Source organism: Arachis duranensis, chromosome 4 (genome assembly GCF_000817695.3).
Source record: "Arachis duranensis cultivar V14167 chromosome 4, aradu.V14167.gnm2.J7QH, whole genome shotgun sequence".
In the NCBI taxonomy this organism is placed as follows: Eukaryota; Viridiplantae; Streptophyta; class Magnoliopsida; order Fabales; family Fabaceae; genus Arachis; species Arachis duranensis.
The window spans coordinates 2,607,940-2,631,966 of record NC_029775.3 but is presented as its reverse complement, the minus strand read 5'-3'; the positions used below and the strand labels follow the sequence as shown (position 1 = coordinate 2,631,966).

General features: G+C 30.4%; 3 protein-coding genes across 5 annotated transcripts; 2 read left to right on the top strand and 1 right to left on the bottom strand.

Moving 5' to 3' along the window:
• Positions 1-567: 567 nt before the first annotated feature.
• LOC107482773 (non-specific lipid transfer protein GPI-anchored 14) lies at positions 568-2,244 on the bottom strand. Its single transcript, XM_016103346.2, has 3 exons — positions 1,799-2,244; positions 1,469-1,564; positions 568-886 (listed from the first exon to the last, which is right to left on the bottom strand). The coding sequence occupies exons 1-3, from the start codon at positions 2,127-2,129 to the stop codon at positions 753-755; spliced, it is 561 nt and encodes a 186-aa protein (XP_015958832.1). The 5' UTR covers positions 2,130-2,244; the 3' UTR covers positions 568-752.
• An 8,711-nt stretch (positions 2,245-10,955) lies between these two features.
• Positions 10,956-12,248, top strand: LOC110280389 (uncharacterized). Its single transcript, XM_021141393.1, has one exon. It carries the CDS (start codon positions 10,956-10,958, stop codon positions 12,246-12,248), a length of 1,293 nt encoding a protein of 430 aa, XP_020997052.1.
• Positions 12,249-15,862: 3,614 nt separating this feature from the next.
• LOC107482771 (altered inheritance rate of mitochondria protein 25) lies at positions 15,863-23,071 on the top strand. Of its 3 annotated transcripts, none has more exons than XM_016103344.3 (14): positions 15,863-16,035; positions 16,109-16,159; positions 16,634-16,773; positions 18,511-18,909; positions 19,207-19,293; positions 19,511-19,552; positions 19,672-19,716; positions 20,628-20,693; positions 20,840-20,896; positions 20,983-21,044; positions 21,421-21,541; positions 22,406-22,483; positions 22,558-22,664; positions 22,751-23,071. In XM_016103344.3, the coding sequence occupies exons 4-14, from the start codon at positions 18,511-18,513 to the stop codon at positions 22,779-22,781; spliced, it is 1,095 nt and encodes a 364-aa protein (XP_015958830.1). In that variant the 5' UTR covers positions 15,863-16,035; positions 16,109-16,159; positions 16,634-16,773; the 3' UTR covers positions 22,782-23,071. The 3 variants fall into 3 exon arrangements, with proteins under 3 accessions (XP_015958830.1, XP_015958829.1, XP_015958831.1); XM_016103343.3 differs by having other exon boundaries at positions 18,490-18,909; XM_016103345.3 differs by lacking the exon at positions 16,109-16,159 and having other exon boundaries at positions 18,490-18,909.
• Positions 23,072-24,027: the final 956 nt, after the last annotated feature.

Sequence of the window (24,027 nt, the reverse complement as noted above, 5' to 3'; positions counted from 1 at the left end):
GTTAGTTGAAAAATTAATTATGAGGTTACATAAGAATAAATTAAATACCACACCTAAGGAAGAAAATGAGAACTTTTTATTTTAAATATTGGAGTCGTAGTGGTGTTTTTTTAAAATGTGGACTGTTGGGGTGTTATACTCAAATGTGAAATCGTTTAACTAGAGAAGCAGAAATCAGATCATCTGATTTATTAGAGTTACAGAAATTGGACCGTCCGATTTTTAGAAGTATACAAATCGGATCGTTCGATTTGTAGAGATACAGAAATCAGACCGTCCGATTTGTGTTAAAAAAATTAAAAAATTTAAAGTACGGACCCTCCGATTTGTGTATTTTCCACAATTTTAAAAACACCAAAAATTACAACATTAAAGTATATCATCACTTCTACTTCCATAACAAAAAAAATTAGCCAGAAAAAAGGGGAAAGAAAATGACTAGACAGCAGCATTTAGACCCAACAACTTTCATAGTTCAGTGTAGTTTACTAATAATAGAAAGGCAGAATTAATTTTAGTTTTGAACAACAATTATAGGAATTGAAAAGAAAAAAATTTACAGAAATATATGAGAACGAGATAGACACATACATTAGCCAATCATAGCAAAAACACTAGAAATGGATAAACTTCTTTATAAGTACATACAAATGTAAGAGGTGGTAAACTTTTTCCATTTGAAGTTTCTTTTTTCCATAGAGAATCCTTCTTGTCCATACTACATTGCTACAAGCTTTTGAAAAATTGAAAGTTCAAATGAGATAGAAGTTAGAAATGAATACAGTTGGTAAAATTACACAAATGACCCCAGTCACATGCCACCTATTTCCCTTGCCACCATCGCTCTTTTCTTGAGCACTTGAGCTTGTTCCATTCTTAGCTCCACCTGTAAGACCATTATTAATCGCAGCTTCTTAGTTTTTTCCAACTTTCAAACCAAAGTAGAGGGCTTCATTTATGAAAAACACAATAAATAATAATAATAATAACAAGAAAGTCATTCAAATAAAGATATTTAAAATATTTTTTTAAGATATTTTTTAACATTTAAAATTTAACATATTTAATTAATTAAACCATGTTATTTCTATCATAATTAGATTGGACAAACTCATTTAGTTGAAAAATTAATGAATCAAATCTTAAATCGATATAAATTAATACTTTTTTTTATAAAATATANAAATTATTAAAATATTTCTATATATATAATAAGAATATTTTAGTTATTTTTTATAATAAGAATATTGTAATTATTTTCTATAAAAAATATTAATTTAGACCGATTTAAGATTTGGTTCATTGATTTTTTTGCCAAATCAATTTATTTTATCTAATTTTGATAAAAATAATACAGTTTAATCAAATATATGTATTAAATTTTAATTACTAAAAAATATTTAAAAAAATAATTTAAATATTTTTATCTGAATGACTCTATAATAATAATAATAATAATAATAATTACCACTAGAAACTGGGGTGGAAGTCTTGGTTTTGGTGGATTTTCCAAACCCCTCAAACACCTTAGCATCAGGAGAGTTAGGTGGCAAATGCAAAAGATCTGAAAGAATCCAAAACCAATTTATGTGTGGAGCAAAACGGTATATGTATATATTTGGGTGGAAACTCAGGTCGAGTCCACTTCACGTGAAATTAATAGTTGAGAATCTTTAAATGATTTGACTAATTTGAATAAATTTTTATTTAATAGTTCTCAACTATCAACTTCTTCACGTGAAGTCAATTGCAGTTGAGTTTTCACCATATATTTGATGAGATAGAGAGAGAGACTTACCGACGCACTGGGAAATATTAGATGGTGCATGACAAGAAATAGGAAGTTGAAGAGCGAGGGTGGCATTGATGGTAATGCCAAGGTTAGGATCGTTGCGATCTTTGATGAGGATGCAGATGCATTTCTTGCTCTGATCAAGAACCACTTTGAGGCCACTGCAGCAGTCTATGGTGGGGATCTTGGCTTGTCCACTAACATAAGGGATACAGGGAGCTAGCCCAATCAGTTTCTCTGCACATTCGTCTCTGTCTTTCGCCAAATCACACCTTGCAAAACCAACCAACAGCACTAATATGCTACAACACAATCTTAGATCACTCATCACTGCCATGGAACAATCCTAGTAGCTCTGCCTCTCTGCCCACGCCTCTTTTATGCTTTACTTCTGACTAGTTACATTTTCATTTTATTACGAAAGAAAAAGTTTAAGAGGCAATACTTTTATTAAAATCTAATTAGTATTTAACTAATAAAAAGAGTGTGTAATTTTATATTATTAAATATAATTTTATATAATTAAAAATATTAATAATAGTTAATTAATAATTATAAATCATGAAATATATTGTCCTCTAGTATTACTGATGATTATAAAATTATTGTTTTAATGTCATTTTAAAAGATTTAGCATTTAGATTTAGAATTAGGATTTAAAATTTAAATTTAAAAGAAATAATTGATATTAATTAAAAAAAGTTTACTATCTAATTGATTTTTTTTTACTTATTAAAAATTTGTCTTATTTTACGTGATTTATTCCAAATTTGGTGTAAGAGAACTGAATTATTAAGACAAATTTTACAATTAGACCAAATTTATATTATTAATGTTCAAAGTTTATTATAATATAAATTTGGTCTAATTATAATTATTTATAAATTATTAATGATTTTAATCTTATTTGTTAATATTAATTGTTAATGTTAATGATTGACGAACGTATTAGATTAAAAACAATGATACGTATAAAAATGATCCTTTCTTTATTTTTAAGACATGATATTTTATAATTTTTATTTTACTGATAAAATACTAAAAAATTACCATCAGATGAATATTTGAAGGAAGGAGAAGAATTCATCTTAAAATTCAACTTTATCATAACTAAAATTTATTATAGAAATTAATTTATAAAATAATATTTTATATCTAAGTCTTTTTATTAAATAAGTCTAATTAAATTAGTCTAACATAACAAAAATCAGTTATAATTAATATTATTCTAAATTTTATTATTTAATTTAATTAAATTTAGTTTATAAAAAAATTTAAATATATAATATTACTCTCAATCCATATACAAAAATCATATAATATTAAGATCCTAATTAACACTTTTGCTCAAATTAATTCCTTCACAAGATTCTTAATTAAGAATGCGTTTGGTTCTTTTATTCTTTTACAAAAATTATCTTTTTATTTAAAGAAATTAGTTTTTCTTATATTTGTATAAATTTTATTAAATAGTAATACAAAAGGTTGAAAAAGAGATTTTTGAACATTCTTAAAGTCAGCTTTTAACCATTTTAATTGCATAGAAAAACTAATTTGTAAAATCAATTTTTTGAAATCATACACAAACACAATGTTTTACTTTTTTTTTAGGTCATACAAACATACTCCTACTCACGTACACTACACAATAAAGCTCTTTGTAATCACTAATATAAGTATCATTATTATATATAGCTAAAACTCAGATATTAACTTCAAGTAAAGTTGATTGCACCTAAGTTTCTACCTTATATATATTGGGAATAGATATAATTTGATAATGTAAAATGCACGTGGAAGAAGTACATTTCTTTGGACTAATTCGTGGTAAATTTGAACTTTATTTAAAAGTCTATTATTAGCTAATAAGTTACTGTATGCATAAGATAAAATTTAAATCCCTGACACTTACTTAAACAGAGGAAAGAGTTGACCATTTGACCAATCCAAATTAATTAAAAGTATTCTTCTTTAAGAATATAAGTATTCTTCACCTAACTACTTCCTAATTCTGCTTTCATTTGCAGTTTTGAAAATAGACGTTGAGATCGTATAAAGTGTTTCCTTGGACTTAGGAATATCTATGGAAGCTTTTGCAGGTATGTATTTATAGAATGCACTCTTTTCTCATTAAATTGAGTTAAATTATGCCTGGTCAAAACTACATCACATACAACAAAAAACAAACAAAAGAACGCATATTAAATTGAACTGCCTAAAATTAAAACCAAAAAAATTATTTTTTCTTAATTAAATCAATTAACATTCGATATCATGGGGTATGTTTAAAATAAGCTCAACATTTATGTGCTTATTAAATGTGCCACATTTATATAGATCATTAAATTTTATGAGATTAAAATTAAAGGCTAATATAAAAAAAGAGTATTGATGGACTTTAATAAATACAGAATATCATAGTACATAAATATTTCATTAATAATAATATTAACAATTTTACCACGATAAAACATATACCCACATTATCGAAGAAAAAAAATTGTCTAAAGTAAGTATGTTAGTAAAGTTATAAAGTAATTCATGTTATCTTTTAATTTGTAACTTTTATTATTTATAAATTTTATTATTTTATTTAAAAATAATTAAATATTTATTATTTTAATTTATTAATTTGTTCACCTTAAAAAACTTTAATGCATTGCTAAGTTTGCGAATCTTTCTGAACTTTCTGATATAAATCTCGATGAGAAGAAATATGTTGTTATTTTAGTTGACAACCTGACAACAACCCGTGACTAATTGAAACTATTTTATTTTCATTTTTCTCTATCCCGTGATTATTTTGCATCTACCCGTGATTAACTTCTTAATTTTTATCCAAATTGGTAAGTTGGACCCACATAAAAACATACCACTTTACGGAACTTAAGAGCCACGAATTCGGTTTTCTCACAATAAAAATTTGGAAAAATATAGTGAAGGTAAACCAGATCGAATGTGAATTTTAAAAAAAAAAATAAATAATGAAGGTATTTTTGTTCAGACTTGTTTTATTCTTTTGAGTTTAAGAATTATTTGAATAAAATTGTAAAAAATAGATTAGAAATATGATATTGTCACCATCTATCTATTCTAAATTTTTTATATTTCGAATTTTTTATTCTCAACGATGATATGGTAATTATATCTGTAAAAATTTTAACACTCAAATTAATATGGGTCAAGAATTAAGATAGAAATTATACATGAGTACATTTATTTAAAATAGTATATATATCTAAGTTTAATTGATTTTAAGATAGTAAAAATTGTCTTTTTTACTAGTTAGTTTTTATTTGAGATATTTTTTTATGATTATCTTTTTATGAGATGCTCTCTTTTTTTTATATCATGCTCTTTTTTTGTTCTCTTTAATTAACTCTATTTATCATCAATATTATAACTTTTTTTTTTTAAAGTGAAAATAATAGTTACAGTATTACCACTAAATTCATAAAGTTAAGTGATGAGGAATTAAGTGGATTGATTAAATTATTATTGTGGTAACGTCTTAGAATCCGAAATGATGCATGATCATCAAACATTCAAACTAGTTCTTTTATACTTGAGATACTCTTGAACTCAATTCTTAAAAATAATAGATTTAAAAAATAGTCTAAAATATACCCCAAATAATATTTAAGCTTCAAATAAAAAATAGTTAAATATCAAGATTTATATACGTGTAAAATTCATAATATTATATATTTTATGTTATAGAATAATAAAAAATAACTACACAAAAAAAATTTATTAATGTAATTGTATCTTAATTTGTTTTTTTATTTCATTTGCAAAACAATTATATTTATATCTTTTAATTTTTAATACGTATTTTTTATTTCATCAGCAAAATAATTGTATTTTTCTTTTAGGATAACCAATTGCATTTATTATTATTATTATTATTATTATTATTATTATTATTATTATTATTATTATTATGGATTGTAATTGTATATTATCATAAACAAAAAAAAAATTAGACAAGCTCTATGCCAAAAAAAATGAAAACAAGGTCTGATGGGCTAAAAGTCCAATTACTAAAATGTGAATGTACGTATTCACATTTTTTGAACAATTATAGGCTATCAATTTTATATAAAAATAACTGAATGTAAGTATTCACATTTTTTAAAACATTCTTTATTCTTCAATATGGTGCTATTTCATCATAACAACCAGTACACTAAAAAAAACATTACAACCTCCATCTTTTTCCAATTTAGTGGAAAGTTTTTTCTTCTTCTTCAATACTTATTCTTCACCAGAAATGCCAAAATCACTTCTACTTCTTTAAGTAGCATGCTGTCAACAACACTGAACAAAATATCTCTCTCTCTTTTTCTCTCTCTCTCAAGGATGAACAAAAAAAAAGACGGAAGACAACACACTCTAACTTAGGTTTTTGTTTATTTTAAAGTATTAAAAATTAAAACTGAAAGGAACGAAACTAGAGGGACGACTGGACAATGGTGGGACGACGGCGATAAGAAAAACGTAGGTGAAAAGACTTCAGAATTTATCACTTTTTTCTTTGAGAGAGAGAAAAGAGATTGAAAGTGAGGACTCAGGAAGGTGAGAGGTATTCCAAGAGTTATCTAAAACATTGATTTAGGACCTGAACATGAGGTCAAGACTCTTTATGAGGCAGCGTTTGACTTGTTTTTACGTCGAGGTGCCGCCGTCCGAGTTCCTCGTGAGGAGGTGGGAGTGGTTCTTGTAAGACACTCTGGTGCTTAAGTTAGCAAGGGTTTTAAGCAGATTTTTAGTAGATTAAAATCAGGGGTGCAGGTACATATAAGTAAAAGGGGGCAATGCCCCCCTCCCAAATTTTAGTTTTTATTTTAAAAAAAAATAGTCTAGTCCCCCCTTTCTTTATTTCTCAGCCCCTCCCTTTTTGTTCCATAACTTTTTCAGCCCCTTTTTAATTCCTACAAAAAACCCAGCCTAATAGCCTATTCTCCATCCCCTTTTTTTTATTTTCTAGCGTACAACCAGTCTCTCTATCCCCTTTTTTTATTTTCCAGCGTACAACCAGTCTCCCCCTCTCTCCCTTCCCGCCTTTACTTTCTAAAATTTCAGGTAACAACTTTTTCTATTCTTCTTCTTTTTTATCTCTTTAATCTTCTTATCTTTTACCTCTTTGACTCTTATTTTTTTTGTTTTTTGCAGATTAAAAAAAAGATAGTAGTTCAACAAGTGACTCTTCACTCCTCTTTCACAAAAAAGATTATATTTTTATTCTTTTTTATATATTTAGTTACTTACTTAATTAGTTAATTTATTATTATTTGTTAATTAAGTTTATGTTATTATATATTAATTTGTATATTTAATTTTTTTATTAGTTAACTATTTAATTACAATTTTATATTATTTCAAGTTCAAATTACGCCTTTATTCTAGTTGCTATTGGATTTGAACCCAAGCTTAGACACCCGAAGGATACCCCAGTCGATACTAGGATGTTAATATTATTGTTCTGAATTTTAATATTTTATTTTAAATTGAAATATAATTTTTATATTTTATAAAGATTTAGACTGTAATTTACACTTTTTGCTAAATATATTTTTAATTATAAGAACTTATTTGGCCATTTGAATTATGAGTAAGTTCAAAATCATTGATACATTTAAAAAAAAAAGATCAAGAGAATGAAGATGCTTCTACTATTACTACTCCAATACTTGAGGGGTCATCAAATTTCATTACTTCAAGTTCTCCATTGAATAGCTCAAAGCGTCCACGACTTCTTCCAAATTAACTGGATGTTTTTCGTTTGGAAAGAGATCCTGGAATGCGACCAATGATTTGGAAGTTTCCTCCAAATAAAAGAGATGAAATCCGTCGGGCTTATATTAAAGTTGGACCAAATCAACCAATTCTTGATAATTATCTATTTTCTGGTGATAAAAGTCATCGTCGCTTTCAAGCTTCATGGTTTAAATTGTTCCCATCTTGGTTAGAATATTCTATAGAAGATGATGCTATATATTGTTTTCCATGCTTTCTTTTTGCTAAGGAACATTCAATTAATACGGGTTCAAATGCTTTTATTGATAATGGTTTCAGAAATTGGAAGAAAGTAAATAGTGGAAAAGAATGTGCTCTTTTGAATCACATTGGCAAAAATTCCAACTCATTCCATCATAAGACGCTGAAATCATGTAATGATTTGATGAAACAATCACAACATATCGACAGACTTTTTCATAAGCAAACATTAGAAGAGATTGAAAAGAATCAAATTCGACTAGGAGCATCTATAGATTGCATTAGATGGTTGACATTTCAAGATTGTGCATACAGAGGACATGATGAAAGCCAAAGTTCAAGCAACAGAGGTAACTTTTCAGAAATGTTGAAATTTTTGGGATCTTACAATGAAAGAGTGAAAAAGAATGTTTTGAAAAATGCTCTTAAAAATGCTAAGTATACTTCAAATGATGTCCAAAAAGAAATTCTACATATTCTTACTACTAAGGTGAGAAATCCAATTAGAGAAGAGATTGGAGATGCCAAATTTTGTATTATTGTTGATGAAGCTAGAGATGAATCTAAAAAGGAGCAAATTACCATTATTTTGAGATTTGTTACTCTAGATGTAACACCCTAAGTTAAATCCTATCTATGAATGTCTTTAAATAAGATGCCACACTTGATAGAGATAGAAAATGAACTTAATCATTATGCAAGGGAGGAGGAAGTGCGTGTGAAGGGAAAAACGAGTAGCACTAAAACGATGGAAGTGAATATAATAAATATGAAATAATAACTTATCCATGAGTATGGTTCAAAATAAAATGCTTAGAGGTAATTATAACAAAGAAACTAATACGTCATAACTAATTTCGTCGAAGAGGCTCCCATACTTGTATCCCATCCTATCCTTGATCGGGACCCTTCAGTTATTCACGAATTGGGGTACCAGTGGTCTTCCTCCAACACCTTTTCGTGCAGTGAAGATCCGGTTCCGTTATGTGGGATGAACTAAGACTCGACGGGGTGCCGAGGTGGGTGATCCACCTTTGGACTTTCGCAAGGATTCGACTCCTCCTCTGGATCCTCCTCCATGGTGTCTTTCTCCTGGTCAGGGTTGTCAGATTCTTCTTCCTCTGTCTCGGAATCTGATTCGAGATGCACCACTTCGGATGACCGTTTCTTGAATGCTGAAGCGTTCTTATCTAAGAAGGTTACGACGGGCAGTTGGGATTCTTTCTCCCGAACTCTCGACCTAAGTAGACAGTTTGGAGTACGGTAGTTGTTGTCGTAACTACCCACGCGTGCTTCGAGGGGTCGTACTCAGAAGTTACCTTTGGGGGCACTGCGTCGTCTCTATCCGCCGTGCCATGTTCCTCTGGAGACAGTATGAGAAAAGAAAATGGATGAGAACCTAAGGTCTCAGTAGGAGTGCTATGCAACACCTCCATGCCTATCTCCAGCCCACGTGCGAGATTTTAAAAGAAGTCGTACGACATGATCAAACTTTGCCTTATACTTTCTCTTTTCCTTAATTTATAACTTTTATGAAAGGTATTGAGCTCAAACCGGTATAAATGAAAGTCCCCTTCCCTTACCGAAGGTTCTTATCTCGAATGTCTTGGCGATCACCTTCCCTTACCGAATGATCATCTCGATCGATCACCCTCCCTTACCGAGGAATCATCTCGATATCTTGTCTTTGGGGGTCACCTTCCCTTACCGAAGGATCATTCCCTCAGTTTAATTTACAATCAAGGTTATTTAGACATACACAAGAAAATAATTATATCAATAAAGATATCTTATTATATAAAATTGATGTGAGTCCCCTTCCCTTACCGAAGGTTCCCAAAAGTTTGTCGATCACCTTTCCTTACCGAATGATCATCTCGATTATCTTGCCTTTGGGGGTCACATTCCCTTACCGAATGATCATTCCCTCAGTTTAATTTACAATTAGGGTTGTTTAGGCATACACAAGAAGAGATTCATGCGAGAATAGATCATGCAAAAGTAAATCATGCAAGAGGAGGGACATCTAAGATGATAAAATGAGCATGTTAAATAATTGAATAAGATGGTATAAGAAAGTAGGTACTCTCGACTCTAAAAGGATATTAATAATGGAATGTATAAAAGATCATATAAATGTACATCATAAAAATAAGGTATTTTAAATAGTTGAATAAAATATTATAAGAAGGTACTCTCGACTCTAAAGAAATATTAATAATACAATGGTATAAAAGTTCATATAATTTCACATAATAAAATAGGGTTTATTAAATAGTTGAATAAAACAATTACAAGAAGACGTGTACTTTCAGTTCTAAAAAAATGTTAATAATACAATGGTATAAAAGATCATATAATTGCACATAATAAAATAGGATATATTACATATTTGAATAAAACAATTATAAGAAGATATGTACTATTAACCCTAAAAAATATTAATGATATAATGGTATAAAAGGTCATATAAATGCACATGGTAAAATTAAAGTACATTAAATAATTAAATAAAACATAAGAAGGTATTTACTAATGAATCAAGAGGACATAAATGACATAATAGATAAACATGATCAATGTGGATAAGGGATGAGTAAAAGAAAATTAATGCCATAAGACACAAGAAAGATGGTAACCATGCATGGATGGAAGAAAATAAAATAGAACATATTACATGCCAACATAAAAGTAAGAAAAGCATAATTCCCTACTCTTTTTCTAACGCCTCTTTTATTGCCTATGAGCTTGCCTCTTGTATTTGCACACGAAATATTTGCGTAGAGGGAGAAGGGGAAGGATTAGTGTTTGAGAGGAGTGATCTTCTACCTATGGATGTACCCCTATTTATATACTTTCAGTGGTAAGGTGGTTAGGATAATTTTAAATTCAAAAGAATGGCGGTTATTAGATTCCTATCCATAATTCAAAATTCTAAACCCATCTCCTAACTGACTTTCAAAATTCGAATTTGATTTTGTTTCTAGAAGGGGCGAAGGGAGGTTGTTACACTAGATGGTTTTGTTAAAGAGAGATTCTTTTATCTTGTGCATGTCACTGATACTTGTGCAATAACTTTAAAGAAAGAATTGATTTCTTCCTTTCTCATTAAAATCTCCAAGTTGAAAATATTAGGGGTCAAGGGTATGATGGTGCTAGCAACATGCGGGGTGAGTGGAATGGTTTGCAAGCTTTGTTTCTTAAAGATTCTCCACAAGCATACTATATACATTATTTTGTTCATAGGTTACAATTAGCATTGGTGGCAGCTTCAAGAGAGGTACTTCAAATTCATGAATTTTTTACTCAATTAAACTCTATTGTCACTATTGTTAGTGCTTCTTCAAAAAGATATGATCAATTACAAGAAACTCAAGCAATTGAAAATGCAAACTTTGTTGCTCAAAATGAATTAGAAACAGGCAAAGGTGCGAATCAAATAAGCACTTTACAAAGAGTTGGGGATACTCGATGGAGCTCTCACTTTAATTCTATTTGCAGTTTGGTAAAAATATTTACTGCTACCAACATTGTTCTCAATAATATCATTGAAGACGGGACAACTTATGCACAAAAAGGTGAGGCTTATGGTGTTAGTAAAATATTATTGTCATTTGAATTTGTTTTCACTTTGTACTTGATGAAAGAGATTATGGGAATCACTAATGTTCTTTCCCAAGCAATGCAACAACAATCTCAAGATATTCTTAATCCAATGCATATTGATTTTACATCAAAGTTACTTCTTCAACAATTAAGAGATGGTGGATGGTGCAATTTTCTTGCAAATGTTAAAGATTTTTGTGAAAAGTATAAAATTGAAGTCCCTAATATGAGTGCAGAATATGTTTTTGGAAGAGGTCGATCTTGTCAACCAAGTGTGACAGTTGAGCATCATTATCGAATAGATATATTCTTGGCAACAATTGACTCTCAAATACAAGAGTTGAATAGTAGATTTAATGAGCAAACAATAGAGCTTTTGACTTTGAGTTGTGCTTTGGATCCTAAGGACAATTTCAAATCATTTAATATTGAAGAAATTAGCAAGTTAGCAGAGAAGTTTTATCCTCTTGACTTTTCTTCTAATGAGCTAAATATTTTGAAATCTCAGTTGCAACATTATCAGCATGATATACCAAATCATTTGAAAGGCATTGGTACACTTTCTGAATTGTGCAACAAGTTGCAAGAAACGGGAAAATCAAGAACTTATCACATAGTTGATAGATTAATACGTCTTGTTTTGACTCTACCAGTGTCTACAGCAACAACAGAAAGAGCTTTTTCAGCAATAAAAATTGTTAAGACAAGACTCCGAAGTAAGATGGCTAATGAATTTCTTGCAGACAATTTGGTTATCTATATAGAAAAAGAATTAGCAGCTATTTTCGACACAAATTCAATTATAGATGATTTTGAAAATAGAAAAAAACGTCGAATAGCCTTTTCATGATACAAAACTGTAAGTGGTAATTTTTATATATTATTGTCTTACTTTGATTGAGATTATATATATATATATATTTTAATTTTATCAATAGAAATAGTAATATAAAATATTTGTAGTAAATTATTAAACACCGCCCCCCCTAAATAGTTAGCCTAGCTCCGCCCCTGATTAGAATGTAAATTATACCTGAGAGGTGCAATGTATTTATAGTTGAGTCGATAACCACCTTTGTTGAAGTAGTTCTATCTTTATTTATGGATAACTGTTTTCTTTATCTTAGGAGTTTGTTGGAATCTATCTTTTAGGGAGGATAGAGATAGTGGGAGAGATTTGTGGAGGCATTTACTAGCTTGGGCAAGTAGAGTTGGGCTCCTTCGCGGTGTCCGACCTCTTTAAGGAGGTCGGGTGGGAGTTGGAGACCTCCTTTTTGGATTGAGTCTTTTACCTTATTGGGCCTGGCTTTATTTGTTGGGTCAGTGTATGAATAGTTCCCCTGCTTGAGTCTTGAGCTTTTAAGGAGCCGTGTTCAAGAAAGTCGTGGCTTTTGTTTCAACATCGGGTACTCCACCTTTTAGAAGTCGGGTACTAGATATGTTTTTGAAAATTTGAATGTTGCCTCCTTAAATGAGGGGAAAACGTTGCGTGGCAGTTTCTTTGGGATCTGTACACATCTTTAAAGAGGGGGTGGTTGAGGATCATTTTGCCCCTTCTCTCTTATAAAAACATTTTAGCTCCTCTTCTTCTTCTTCTTCTTCTTGTTTTTCCATTTTTGAAAAAGCTTTCGTTGCTCCCTTTCTTTGCGAAAAAGTCTTCTCTTTCTTTTCTTGCTTTTTTATTACTCTTGGTTCTAAGATTTGTCCATCTTGAATTTTTTGAAGGTTCCGCCTTGCTAGTATGGAGAGAAACGTTCGTGGTTTGCTATTTGATGTGCCCCTCCTCTTTTTGAATTTTCATCAAGGTTTGTGCTTTTGTTTATTTTCTGGTAATCTAGTAAAGTTGTTGACATGAGACTATTCTAAATGGTCCTGAATAATGGTATTGACGCTATTATTTTGTTGCTTTTTTGTCGTCGATTCTTGGGATTTCTTTGATGGCTTTACCTAACTATTTGTTGTTTTATTTATTGCTAAGAAATATTTTTGAACTATTTTCACTGTTTGACATTACTGTCGAGTGTTTAGCTATCTTTCAAGAATTTTGAGGGTCAGTACAGTAGTCATTTATAAATGCTGAATGTATTTGTGTTGCCTCCAATGGTGTTGCTACCATACGATAATTTTGTCACGGGTAGCATAGGAGGGACACCATTTTCCATCCTTTCTGTATGTAGAGGATCTTTGAAATTGCGCTTTGGTTTCACTTGCTTTTGCCCGACTTCTTTTAGACGACGTTCGAGTTCTTTCTGTAACGATTCCTTTATTTTGTAGGTGTAGCTTTTATGTCGCACTTTGTCGTTCTCAATATATCGACAAAAATTCTCCCTAATCTCTTAAATTGGGTAGATGCCCCATCCTTTCTTGTGTCCTCGTAGTTGATAAAGACTACTGCAAGGTATTTCGTAGACATCATAGATTATGTGATAATAGAGAGGATGAGGGGAATTACGAGATGATAGTGCCCGATACCGAGGAGAGAGTATGCTTCCCTCCTTTAGATAAGTAAGAACGCCCATGCATACGACTACTTCTTCACCAAATTAGGCATTTGACTTCCTTTTTCCGATTTTGAGATAAATATCCTTTGAGCTTGTAATGTTGTTCCTTCTCAGTTTCATCCAAATTACGGGGCTTTCTTAAAAAAATTCCAACTTTTATGTCGGGAGCTTGATGTCAGTCCTTCTGTTAAGGTCTTCTTTCATCTTTTCGTGTTGATGAAACCCGGGTAGTCGAAAGAGAAGTCTTCTTGATTTTCTTTTCGCGCTATTCAGGATAGGAAATTTTTTTCTATTTTCAATGAGTTATTTCACGACTTTAAGAACCATTTCTTCAAAGTTTTTTCAATAGGTTTTCTATTTTGATGTTTTAATTAAATAAGAATTAAGAATAAAAAAAACCCGTGGAATTTAGTATAATAAAAACAATATTTTCTAAAAATAAACGAACTAGTTGTCTATTTTAATTTTAATAATATTAACATTATTTGGGTCTATAAAAATAGATATAGAGGTTTATCTTCAAAATGTATTAAATAGTTTGGATTCATTAAATAAAATAGAGAATAAAACTTTATATTCAAATAAAATACTTATCTAAGTCTGTCAAATTGTTATAATAACTTTTCAAATGAGGTGCTCATTCTTCTTTTCCTTCTCCTTCTCTGTTTTTCTCCTTCTCCTTCTTCTCATCCTCGTATTTCTTCCTTCTACTTCTTTCAAATTTGTACGGGTTCTTCTTCTTCCATTCTTCTTTTCCTCTTTCTTCTTCTCCTCCTTTTTCTTCTTCTACTTCCAAATTTGTACATGCAAGTTTTTCTTCTTTCCTTCTTCTTATCCTCCTCCTTCTTCTTCGTCATCACCAATCTTTTACAAACATTTTTATTAATTCTGATTTTTTCTGCTGCCATCATTTTTTAATTATTTCGCTTCATTTTTTTAATTTATTTTGGTTCATTTGAGTGTTAATTATCGGTTCATTTGATGTTGCTGATAAGTATTAGCCAAATTTTTTATTCACAAGTGAACTGAAATTAACACACAAATAAATCGAAATTAATTCACAAATAAACTAAAATAAACTGAAATTATTTAATAATGGCACCAGATAAAATTATTTTGATATTGTTTGTGATGACGATAACTAAAGAAGAGAAGAAGAGGAGGAAGAGGAGGATTTGTGTTTGCAAAGAAGAAGAATAACATATGGGTGAATTTGAAACAACAAGAAGAAAAAGTGCGTTATTTGTTGGTATTAGACCCACTTGAATAAATTTGGATAAAAAATACTTAAATGTGTAGCAATTCTAAAAAAGAGAGGACCAGGTAATTTTTTAACTACTTAATATGATTGTAATAATGATCTATTTTTTAAAAATATCTATTAAATGAGGAATATTATAAGCCTAGCAGAATTTATTATTTTTGACTATCAATTAATTATCAATATTTAAAATTACACACTATAATTATATTATTAAATTAAAATAATTAAATTAATAATTAAAAATTCTGACAAAAATAAGAAATTTTGTGGTGGACTAGAGCTTTTTTTTAAGGTTATGTTTGGTTGAAAGAAAAGAAATAAAGAGGAAGAAAATAGAAAGGAAAGAAAGAAAAAAAAGAAATTAAGTAGAATTTTATTTTTTTTAGATGTGTTTGGATGAAAGGAAAATAAAAAAAAGAAATGCTACAAAAAGATAATTTTACTCCTATATTATAATATATATTAAAAAAGTGAAGGGGTAGAATTGAAAGTAAAGAGAAACATTAGTTTTTTCTCCATTTTTTTTCCAATGTTAGAGAGAAAAAAATTAGTAGACCCACCAATTTTTTTCCGTCTATTTTCTCTCCGCTCTAATTTTTTTTCTCAACCAAATAATTTCTTCCATTTTCCTCTCAAACAAACATAGCATAAATAAATTACTAGCAAATTTTATTACAAAAGAATTTCAAAACCAACTTCTCCCCCTGGTTTCACCCCAATTTACCCCATTTCAGAAAGTAAAATGCAAGGACTCCCCCATTTCACCTCCGCCATTTCAGTACCAGCTCCCCCTCTCCGTTGCCGCCGCGCCGCCGTCGCTCTTTCATAGCCGCCGTTGTTGCTGCTGCGCTAGTCTTCCCCTTCAATTGACGGTAACCCACATCCTTTCTTTTCTCTTATTTAACCTTCTCCAATGGAATCTAATTCAGTTCTGATTTGTTGCAGATTTCTAACTTCTTGTTAATGGATGAAAATTTTTGGTAGTCATCAAGCTAGGTATTTAAGCCCAAAATCGCATATCTCTTACTTCTTGTTGCCTCTGCTTGATAATTTTGTTGGTTGGTCTAGTCGGTATAATATATATGCATCATCAGTTTCAATTTTCATATCATTTGTTACGTTCTTTATACTAGTTTATGCTTCATTCTTTCTGATCTGTGTATAGATCTGAATGATAATGATTATGATAGGGAAAACATATTCAGTAGGATCTTTCATTTTTATTCATGGATGAGATTAAAGCTAGCTAGATAGAGATATCACTTTTTTTGTAGTTAACTGTTTTATATATATAAGCATCTAGCTACAACAAAAAGGCTTGCTTTGATTTCAATCTAGTTCGTAGTCCCTTTCCCTTCTCTGGTTCTCTTGTTCTTGTTTGAATTACGTTATATGGTTAACAAGATTTTAGCCTTTATTTGATAACATCCCATAAAGTTTGGATTTTGTTTGTATTGGGCATCATCACAGTTCATGACATCAAAACAAAACACAACAAGGAGCAAGACTGCTACATAGAGAAAGAGAAGAAAGAGAAGAGGAAGGAGAGGGAGAAGAGTCCTTCACTTCTTTTGAGATCTTTTTATTTCAAGGCCACAGCTTTGAGCCAGGTTTCTCTCTTTGTTTTATCTTTTTTCTCATTTTTTTTTTATTATTGCAATGTAGGTGTTTGATCATTTGTCTCAACGCTTATATAGCATTTTTAGCTATGTGATGATTTGGAGGTCTCTCTCTTATGGTTCTGTTATGAATTTTTTCCACATATAAAAGTAATAATATTTGATTCTATACTAGCTTGCTTATTACTATTGTTACTACTTTATTCAATTCAATTTTAATGAATCTGTTGGAATTTGTTGGTGACACTCACTATTACTACTTCTGGTTCTGTCCTACTATTACTACTTTATTAATTCAATTTTTACTGCAACTTTTTACTTTCTTTGTTATACTTACTTATACCTACCTAACCATTCTATTTTACATCAAATAGTTATTTCACTAGGTCTTATAACTAAGTGGTGTGGGTTTAATCCCCCACTCTTGTAAATGAACAACATTTTAAGCCTAGCTGTTATGACCCTTCACTAGGAAAATATTAAGAGTAAAGCATTGACCATATATAGTGGAAGTTCACAAAGTTGAGTATGATAACTATTAGATGAAAAAAGGTCAACTGTCAAACGAAAACTGATCAATACAAGTAAGTAACAGTTTTATGATATGATTATATAATTGACAAAAATTAGTAAATGATTGAAAATAATAATAAAGTTTATTGTTAAATACTATTATAAATTGTATATAGTTCAACATAAAACTAAAAAAAATATTATAAATTATCAACAACAGCTAATAACAAATAAAGTACTTTTTCCATGAAATCAAACTATCTAATTATACTATTTATTACTTCTGGTTAGAATTATTGGAATAGAAAAGGTAAAAGAGATTGAGAGTGGACAAATAAATTCAAAGTAGTATGTATTTATATGGTTGTATAAGTTGCTGTTTTCGTTTTCTTTACACATTATTGGATAAAAGGTATTATTTTTAATTTATCACAATAAAAATATTGAGAAAAAGCTTGATATTGTTTTCTTATTAAAGCATGACGCAATAAATTGAATTACATTGTATTATGATTTTTTCTTATTGAACATAGCTATATGAATACTCAAGTTTGACACCTAGTAAGGTACCTGTTTTTTTATTTTAGTTAGAAACTTTTTAGCCCCAACTTTAATTCTTCAAGAGGGAAAAGAAAAGAAAAAAATAAAATAAAATAAAAGGTAGATATCTAATGTTATACCTAGGTTTGGTGTTTAAATATAAGTGTTCAAGGTAGATATATATTGTTGTCTTCTTATTGATGGTAACAATTTTATTCGATCAAAATAAAAACTATCGAAAATTAGATCAAATGAACAGGAAATAAGAAATTGGAGAAAGCAAATTAATTATGCAAGTAATATGAAAGATGCCCTATGAAATGAAAAGCTTTGTCCAATAAAGGGATAACGAATAATAGGGATAGGAACACATCTAAGAATAAAAATTGATGATACATGCGAAAACTAAATGGCAGACTTCGACATTTCAGATAAATGGCGAACATTTAAAAGGATCAGATAAAGGTTCTTTTCTTTTTGTGTGAATCTGTTTTCCTGGGAATTTTATTGTGTGTGAACTGTTAAAAGGATCAGAAGGATTATTTATTCGAATCAAATGTGCCCTACTCATAGCCCTTTTGTTTTCCCCTCAATTTTCATATCCCATATCCATATAACATAGCTTCAATGTAAATCTATGTTTCTTCATCACAGTTGTAATCTTTTGGATTGAAGATGACTTGGACAAAGTACGGTAGGATCTGCTTCTCTAAGATAAGCAATCCCCATGTCTATGGGCTTTTGGGTCTTCAACAAAATGTTGCTAGGAACTATAACAATAACATTCCCAGCATTGTGTGTCGGCTATTTGGAAGCGGCGTTGGCCGTGGAAATGAAGCTGATCATCAGTTGAGTAGGGAATTCCTTGTGAAGCTTTGGGCTGCTGATAGGAAAATGGGGAAGCACCCCATAGAGAAACAAAGGATGAGACTGCTTGATGGTGATCGCAGAGGGTTTTTCAATTCCTCTGTTGCTGAAGACAGCGGAGTCAAAAGGAGAGGTAAAAAGCTCTTGAAGCAACCTCCAATTAGTCAATCTGTTTCTGAGGTTTTGAAAGCAGAATCTCCCGAAGAGGTGAGTCTTCTAATCAGACAAGTTAATTTTCCATTAGTTCGTTTGTGTTTTGGCTGCCATATAATTGAAATTTAACTTAAGTTTGCTAATCTCTATTTGGGGTATGAAAAAAATAGCGAAGGTATGTTTGGTGTAGTAGCTTATCTTCATGTAAAACAAGCATATGGGTACTTTAGGGTGTAACTAGTTTTAAACCTATACCTTGATGATGTGTCAAGTCATGTAGATTATCAGTGGTTCTGTGTCAAATTTAAGACTAAAATAATGAAACGTTCTCTATTTGTTCTCTAATATTAGGCCAAGTTAGCACCTTTGGTTGCGAGGTCCAACTTGCTAATTACCAGGGATATTGAGTGGGCAAATCTTGTGTTTGGCTTTGAGCAGGTGATCCTCTTATTCTTCAATGGTTGTTTTTGTCTTGATAGAGATATTTTAATGATCTGTTTTGTTTTGTCCATCTCATTAGGGGCAGTACATACTTTGCATTTTGAGTTTCTGGGGCATAATTCTTACATTTCCCAACAAATTATTTGTCTATTTATTTATTTGTTTCCGACTATTTTATCTTTGACTGTTGAGTTCTTTTTTTTTGTTGTTGAAGGAAAATCGTTACGCCATTGTAGATCCGTGCTACCCTAAATCGGTTAGTTATAATTGTCATCACCTTTTTCATCATGACAGTTATAGTTTATGCTCGTATTTTCTTTACATTCCTACTAACAATTACGTTTGAACTTGTTTTCTATGGTTGCTATGATATAGCCTGTAGGTTTCATTCGTGAACAGAGCAATGTGCTTGCCAGGCAGGTATCCAATTAATTAATTTAAATCTCAATTCTTGTACTTGTTTATTTTAGACAATGCTATTTTTCATGTATAATCCATATGGTAAGAAATTAATGAGTAAATGGTCTGTTTTGCCTTGTATATACTGTAATATTAATAACTTCAAAATGGCTGCGTATTCTATTTAGATGAATGCTTTGGCTGTATTATTCATTTCTGTATCAGTGTAGACATCTACACTTCTAATTTTCTAAGAAAAGGAAGTAAATTATTACTTAAAAGAAACATGGTATTAGGCCTATAAAAGATTGATGACTAATCTAATGATTCAGAAAACACAACTAAAGTTGTCTGATAGGTTCCCAAGGTAATGGGTATTCGTGAATTTGCATAAATGGCATTTATCAAATTTACGCACTCACTCTAGATCTCTCATTCGGTGTTTATCTCCCAATCTAAATCAACAGGTAACAAGCCTCAGTATTAGACACCATTGCATGTTCATAAGGAAGGATAGAGCTAACTTAACTTCTATTAAAACATAATGCATAGTTGTAGAAATAGTGCAATTTAAAGATTTGCATCTACTGATTCAATGTTATTTTACAATGCTAATTCTAAATATTGGAGAGACAATCACACAAATGGATGGAATCTTAGCATGAATTGCTGGCATCATGTTAAAAATCGTGAATCAGCAGAATTGCAATGTTATGATGATTTAGGAATTAGGATGCTAATATTGGTTGGGTTATGTGGGTAGAAAAGTTAGTCTTCTATGAACAATGAATCATTAAATCTAATTTATGGTATAATTTCTTAATTTGGAAACCACATTTGATTTGGTTGCCTTTTGCGCTATTCATGTTTTCAATATGAATTTTGTTTACATACTTGTTTATTTGATTCCGTTTGATCTTTTCTTACTGTAGTTTCTTCGTCTACGGCGGCCTTTCATTGCATACATAACTGATGGTTTGGGGAACGAGCTTTTCAGGGTGAGGAAAACATATCACTTTCCAGTTTGGTTGTTCACAATGCACATAAGAAGTTAATTTTAATACACACTAGTATATTAGTAGAACACCTGTCTCAATTAGTTTATCGTTTACCCTGAGTTGAGTTTATGTTCTTCTACGGTTAGGTTCGAAGACCATTTTGGTGGATAACAAGCTCAATTTATGCAGAAATTGATGGTAAGGTATGGCATTTACGCTGAAGTTCTACCTTGTTACACTGTTAAATTCCTCAGCAACTCGGTTGTTAATTGTGTTGATATCTATTCAGGAAGTTGGAGTAGTTCACCAGAGATGGCATCTTTGGAGGAGAATCTATGATTTGTACCTAGGGTAATATCAAGATGCAATGTGTTGACTTATAGTATTTGTAACTGCCAAAATCATAACATGCTTTGCTCTATTTAGTTGTCTTTTAGATCCAAATGTTCTGTTTGAGAAAATTTAAGCTGGGTTAAGCCTATATGTAAATTGTTGTTCACTTTTCTATAAGTTTGTCTTAACCAAAAAAAGTGGTATGTTAATTTAGCTGTCTATGGAACTATGGAAGTAATGCTTGCTTCATTATTTAAATTTATGCAGTTTCATGTTTTGTATCCTTAGCAACTTGCATTATATATTGAATTCATTGCTTTCTAACTCACCTTAAGTTTGACTATTTGACAAATCTGTTCTGCAAAATGCAACTTTGGTACAATAATGCTTTCAGGAATAAACAATTTGCTGTGGTTGAGAATCCTGGCCTTTGGAATTGGACTTTCACCTTGAAAGATATTAACGGTGAGGTTCTAGCTCAGATAGATCGTGATTGGAGAGGTTTTGGCTTTGAGGTAGGTTTATGCATTTATGATTTTTATTTTCACTCTTGTGTAATGGCTTTTGGAACGTTTTGTTAAACATGCTTGTTGATTATCAGTTATTTTTAAACATTATTAAAAAAGAGATTGCAAATTTTTGAATAAGTTTTATTTTGGAAAAAATTAATGATAATTTTTGGTCCATCATCTTGAGTTTGAACCCTGATATTGTAATGGAGAAAACTCTTCTCCCCATAACTTTTTCTTGCCAAGAAAAGAAAATTTAGGGCTTTCATATATGAGAACCATAACTGCTAGTGACTTGTGGAAAGAGCCAGTATGACAAAAATGGATCTATATCAGTAGAAATCAGAATGAGAAAAATATTTAACTCGCTGAATTAACTAGCACTATAGGATAAAAGAAGGGAATAAGAAAAAAAAGGCGCTAATAAAGGGATCACAGTTCATGCAGTAGTTTAAGTATTTTAGCAGCCGTATTTTACTTTTGTTTTATATTTCCATTTTTTCCCCATTGAAGCCACCTTAGATGGTTGTGCTTAAGTTTACTATCCAAGGGCTAGGATTTGATTCGATAGGGGGTTTCTATACTATATTATAAATGGATTAATAACCGTAATTAATTAGTTCAGATTTTTCTTAAAACTGAAGCCTTTCATGACTAGATCTCCTTTGGCCTTTGTTTTTCTTCCTATTTCTTAAGTGCTACGTATTTAAATTTGGTTCTCCCATCATCTATCAGCTTGTCTTGTATTTTAAAGTCACCTAACTGAATTGGACTGAGAATTTCATGTTTAAATTTTCAGACTTTCTATCTTGTATAATGCATTTTAACTGAGAGGTGACATATCATTTATATATTTGCTTTATTGTGAAGCTTTTGACTGATGCTGGTCAATATGTTATTCGGTTTGGGATCTCAGATCCAGACTTGAAGATTGGCCGTGCTTCCAAGGTAGGGTCCGTTGTCTTCGAAAAATACTTTTCTGTGCTTTTCTAATTACTAATAAATATGATCTTCCTTCGCAGATGGAGGAACTAGAAGTTATTCGCCCACTGACCCTGGCGGAGAGAGCTGTAGCAGTAGCTCTTGCCATATCACTAGATAATGACTTTTTCTCAAGACATGGAGGCTGGTAATAAGCTATTTTGAATTTTTCTATCTTTTGCTTCTGAAAGCGTTGGAATAAGTACTGAATTTGGTTTTCATTTGTGATGTTAGGGGATTACCGTTCTTTGTTGCAACCGAATAAACTCGATTTGGCAATGTTACTTGATGATTGCATAATTCCTGAAGCCATTCTCTACCATGTATGTGTGTGTGTGTTGTTAAAAAAATGGTGTTACAAGCTGATGATTGGTATGAAATCCATTTATCCATGTAAGAAAATCAGACTACAACTCTTGCACTTAAATCTGATGATTCCTTAGCTGAATGGCAAGGTCAGTGATGTGCCAACTATTTCAATGTGATGATAAGGCAGAAAGTGATTGATTGAGATATCATATTCTTACATACAGGATGTCACAAAACCTTGATTTATGGAATTGTGCAATGTGGAACTTTTTATACTGTGTAGTTATTTGAATTTGGTGCAGTGGTTAAATTTAAAAATGTCAGCCAATTGAATAATAGTAAGTACGTTAACAATAAGAAATAACTAACAAATGGCTAATGATTTATATGAACAATAATAGTTGTTTAGACACAGCCCGAACAAATTAGGTCTGATATGCACCTGATTCAACAGCAGATTGCAGAATTCCGATTTGGATCCAACCAGTTTTATATGCATTGATAGTATAAAATATTTTACACAATTGTACAATTACAATCATATTCGTTCTCTTAGATGATTATTCACGCGATCAATGTAAAAGGTAGTTATTTTTGCTAATATGGCGTTATGCGATTGGATATACGTGTAAAATGGTTTTACATTGACAATGCATCAAAATTATATATATGTATATCTTTTATGAGAATGACATTTTTATATGAGAATATGAATATATTTATAGCGAATGATTGATTTAAATAGTTGAGATTAGATATAGCTAATAAATGGTATATAAGTAATGTATTTAATATAATCATTAAATTCATGAGAGAAAATAACTATTATATTTATAGTCGTTGTCTTTAATTTTTACTAAAATATACCTAATAATAAATTAAAATAATTAAATTTCACATAACTATAAAAATATAAAATAATTAAAAAAATCATATATAGACAATATTTAAAAAAATGGAACCATAGTTAAAAATATTTGTTGAAAAATAGGTATTTAATAATCTCATTTTATTAAGAGAATAAAAAATGAAATATTTTAAATTATACAATAATTTATACTGTATTGTTATATTAGTAAAAAATTATATAATGATTGAAATTTAAAAACTATTACTGTTTTATAATTTTTTAATCTAATACAAAAATATTTTTTTAATCTAATACAAAAAATTTAAGAAACTATTACTTTTTGGCAAATTTT

What these genes read in the sequence shown, in the direction of transcription:
- LOC107482773 (XM_016103346.2), bottom strand. Translation starts at nt 2,129, where the DNA reads ATGGCAGTGATGAGTGATCTAAGATTGTGTTGTAGCATATTAGTGCTG. An exon ending in TAATATTTCCCAGTGCGTCG is followed by an intron (nt 1,565 to 1,798) that starts GTAAGTCTCTCT and finishes GGATTCTTTCAG; the next exon opens with ATCTTTTGCATTTGCCACCT. An exon ending in TTCCACCCCAGTTTCTAGTG is followed by an intron (nt 887 to 1,468) that starts GTAATTATTATT and finishes ATGGTCTTACAG; the next exon opens with GTGGAGCTAAGAATGGAACA.
- LOC110280389 (XM_021141393.1), top strand. Translation starts at nt 10,956, where the DNA reads ATGCGGGGTGAGTGGAATGGTTTGCAAGCTTTGTTTCTTAAAGATTCT.
- LOC107482771 (XM_016103345.3), top strand. Translation starts at nt 18,511, where the DNA reads ATGACTTGGACAAAGTACGGTAGGATCTGCTTCTCTAAGATAAGCAAT. An exon ending in ATCTATGATTTGTACCTAGG is followed by an intron (nt 21,045 to 21,420) that starts GTAATATCAAGA and finishes TAATGCTTTCAG; the next exon opens with GAATAAACAATTTGCTGTGG. An exon ending in GGAGAGGTTTTGGCTTTGAG is followed by an intron (nt 21,542 to 22,405) that starts GTAGGTTTATGC and finishes TTTATTGTGAAG; the next exon opens with CTTTTGACTGATGCTGGTCA.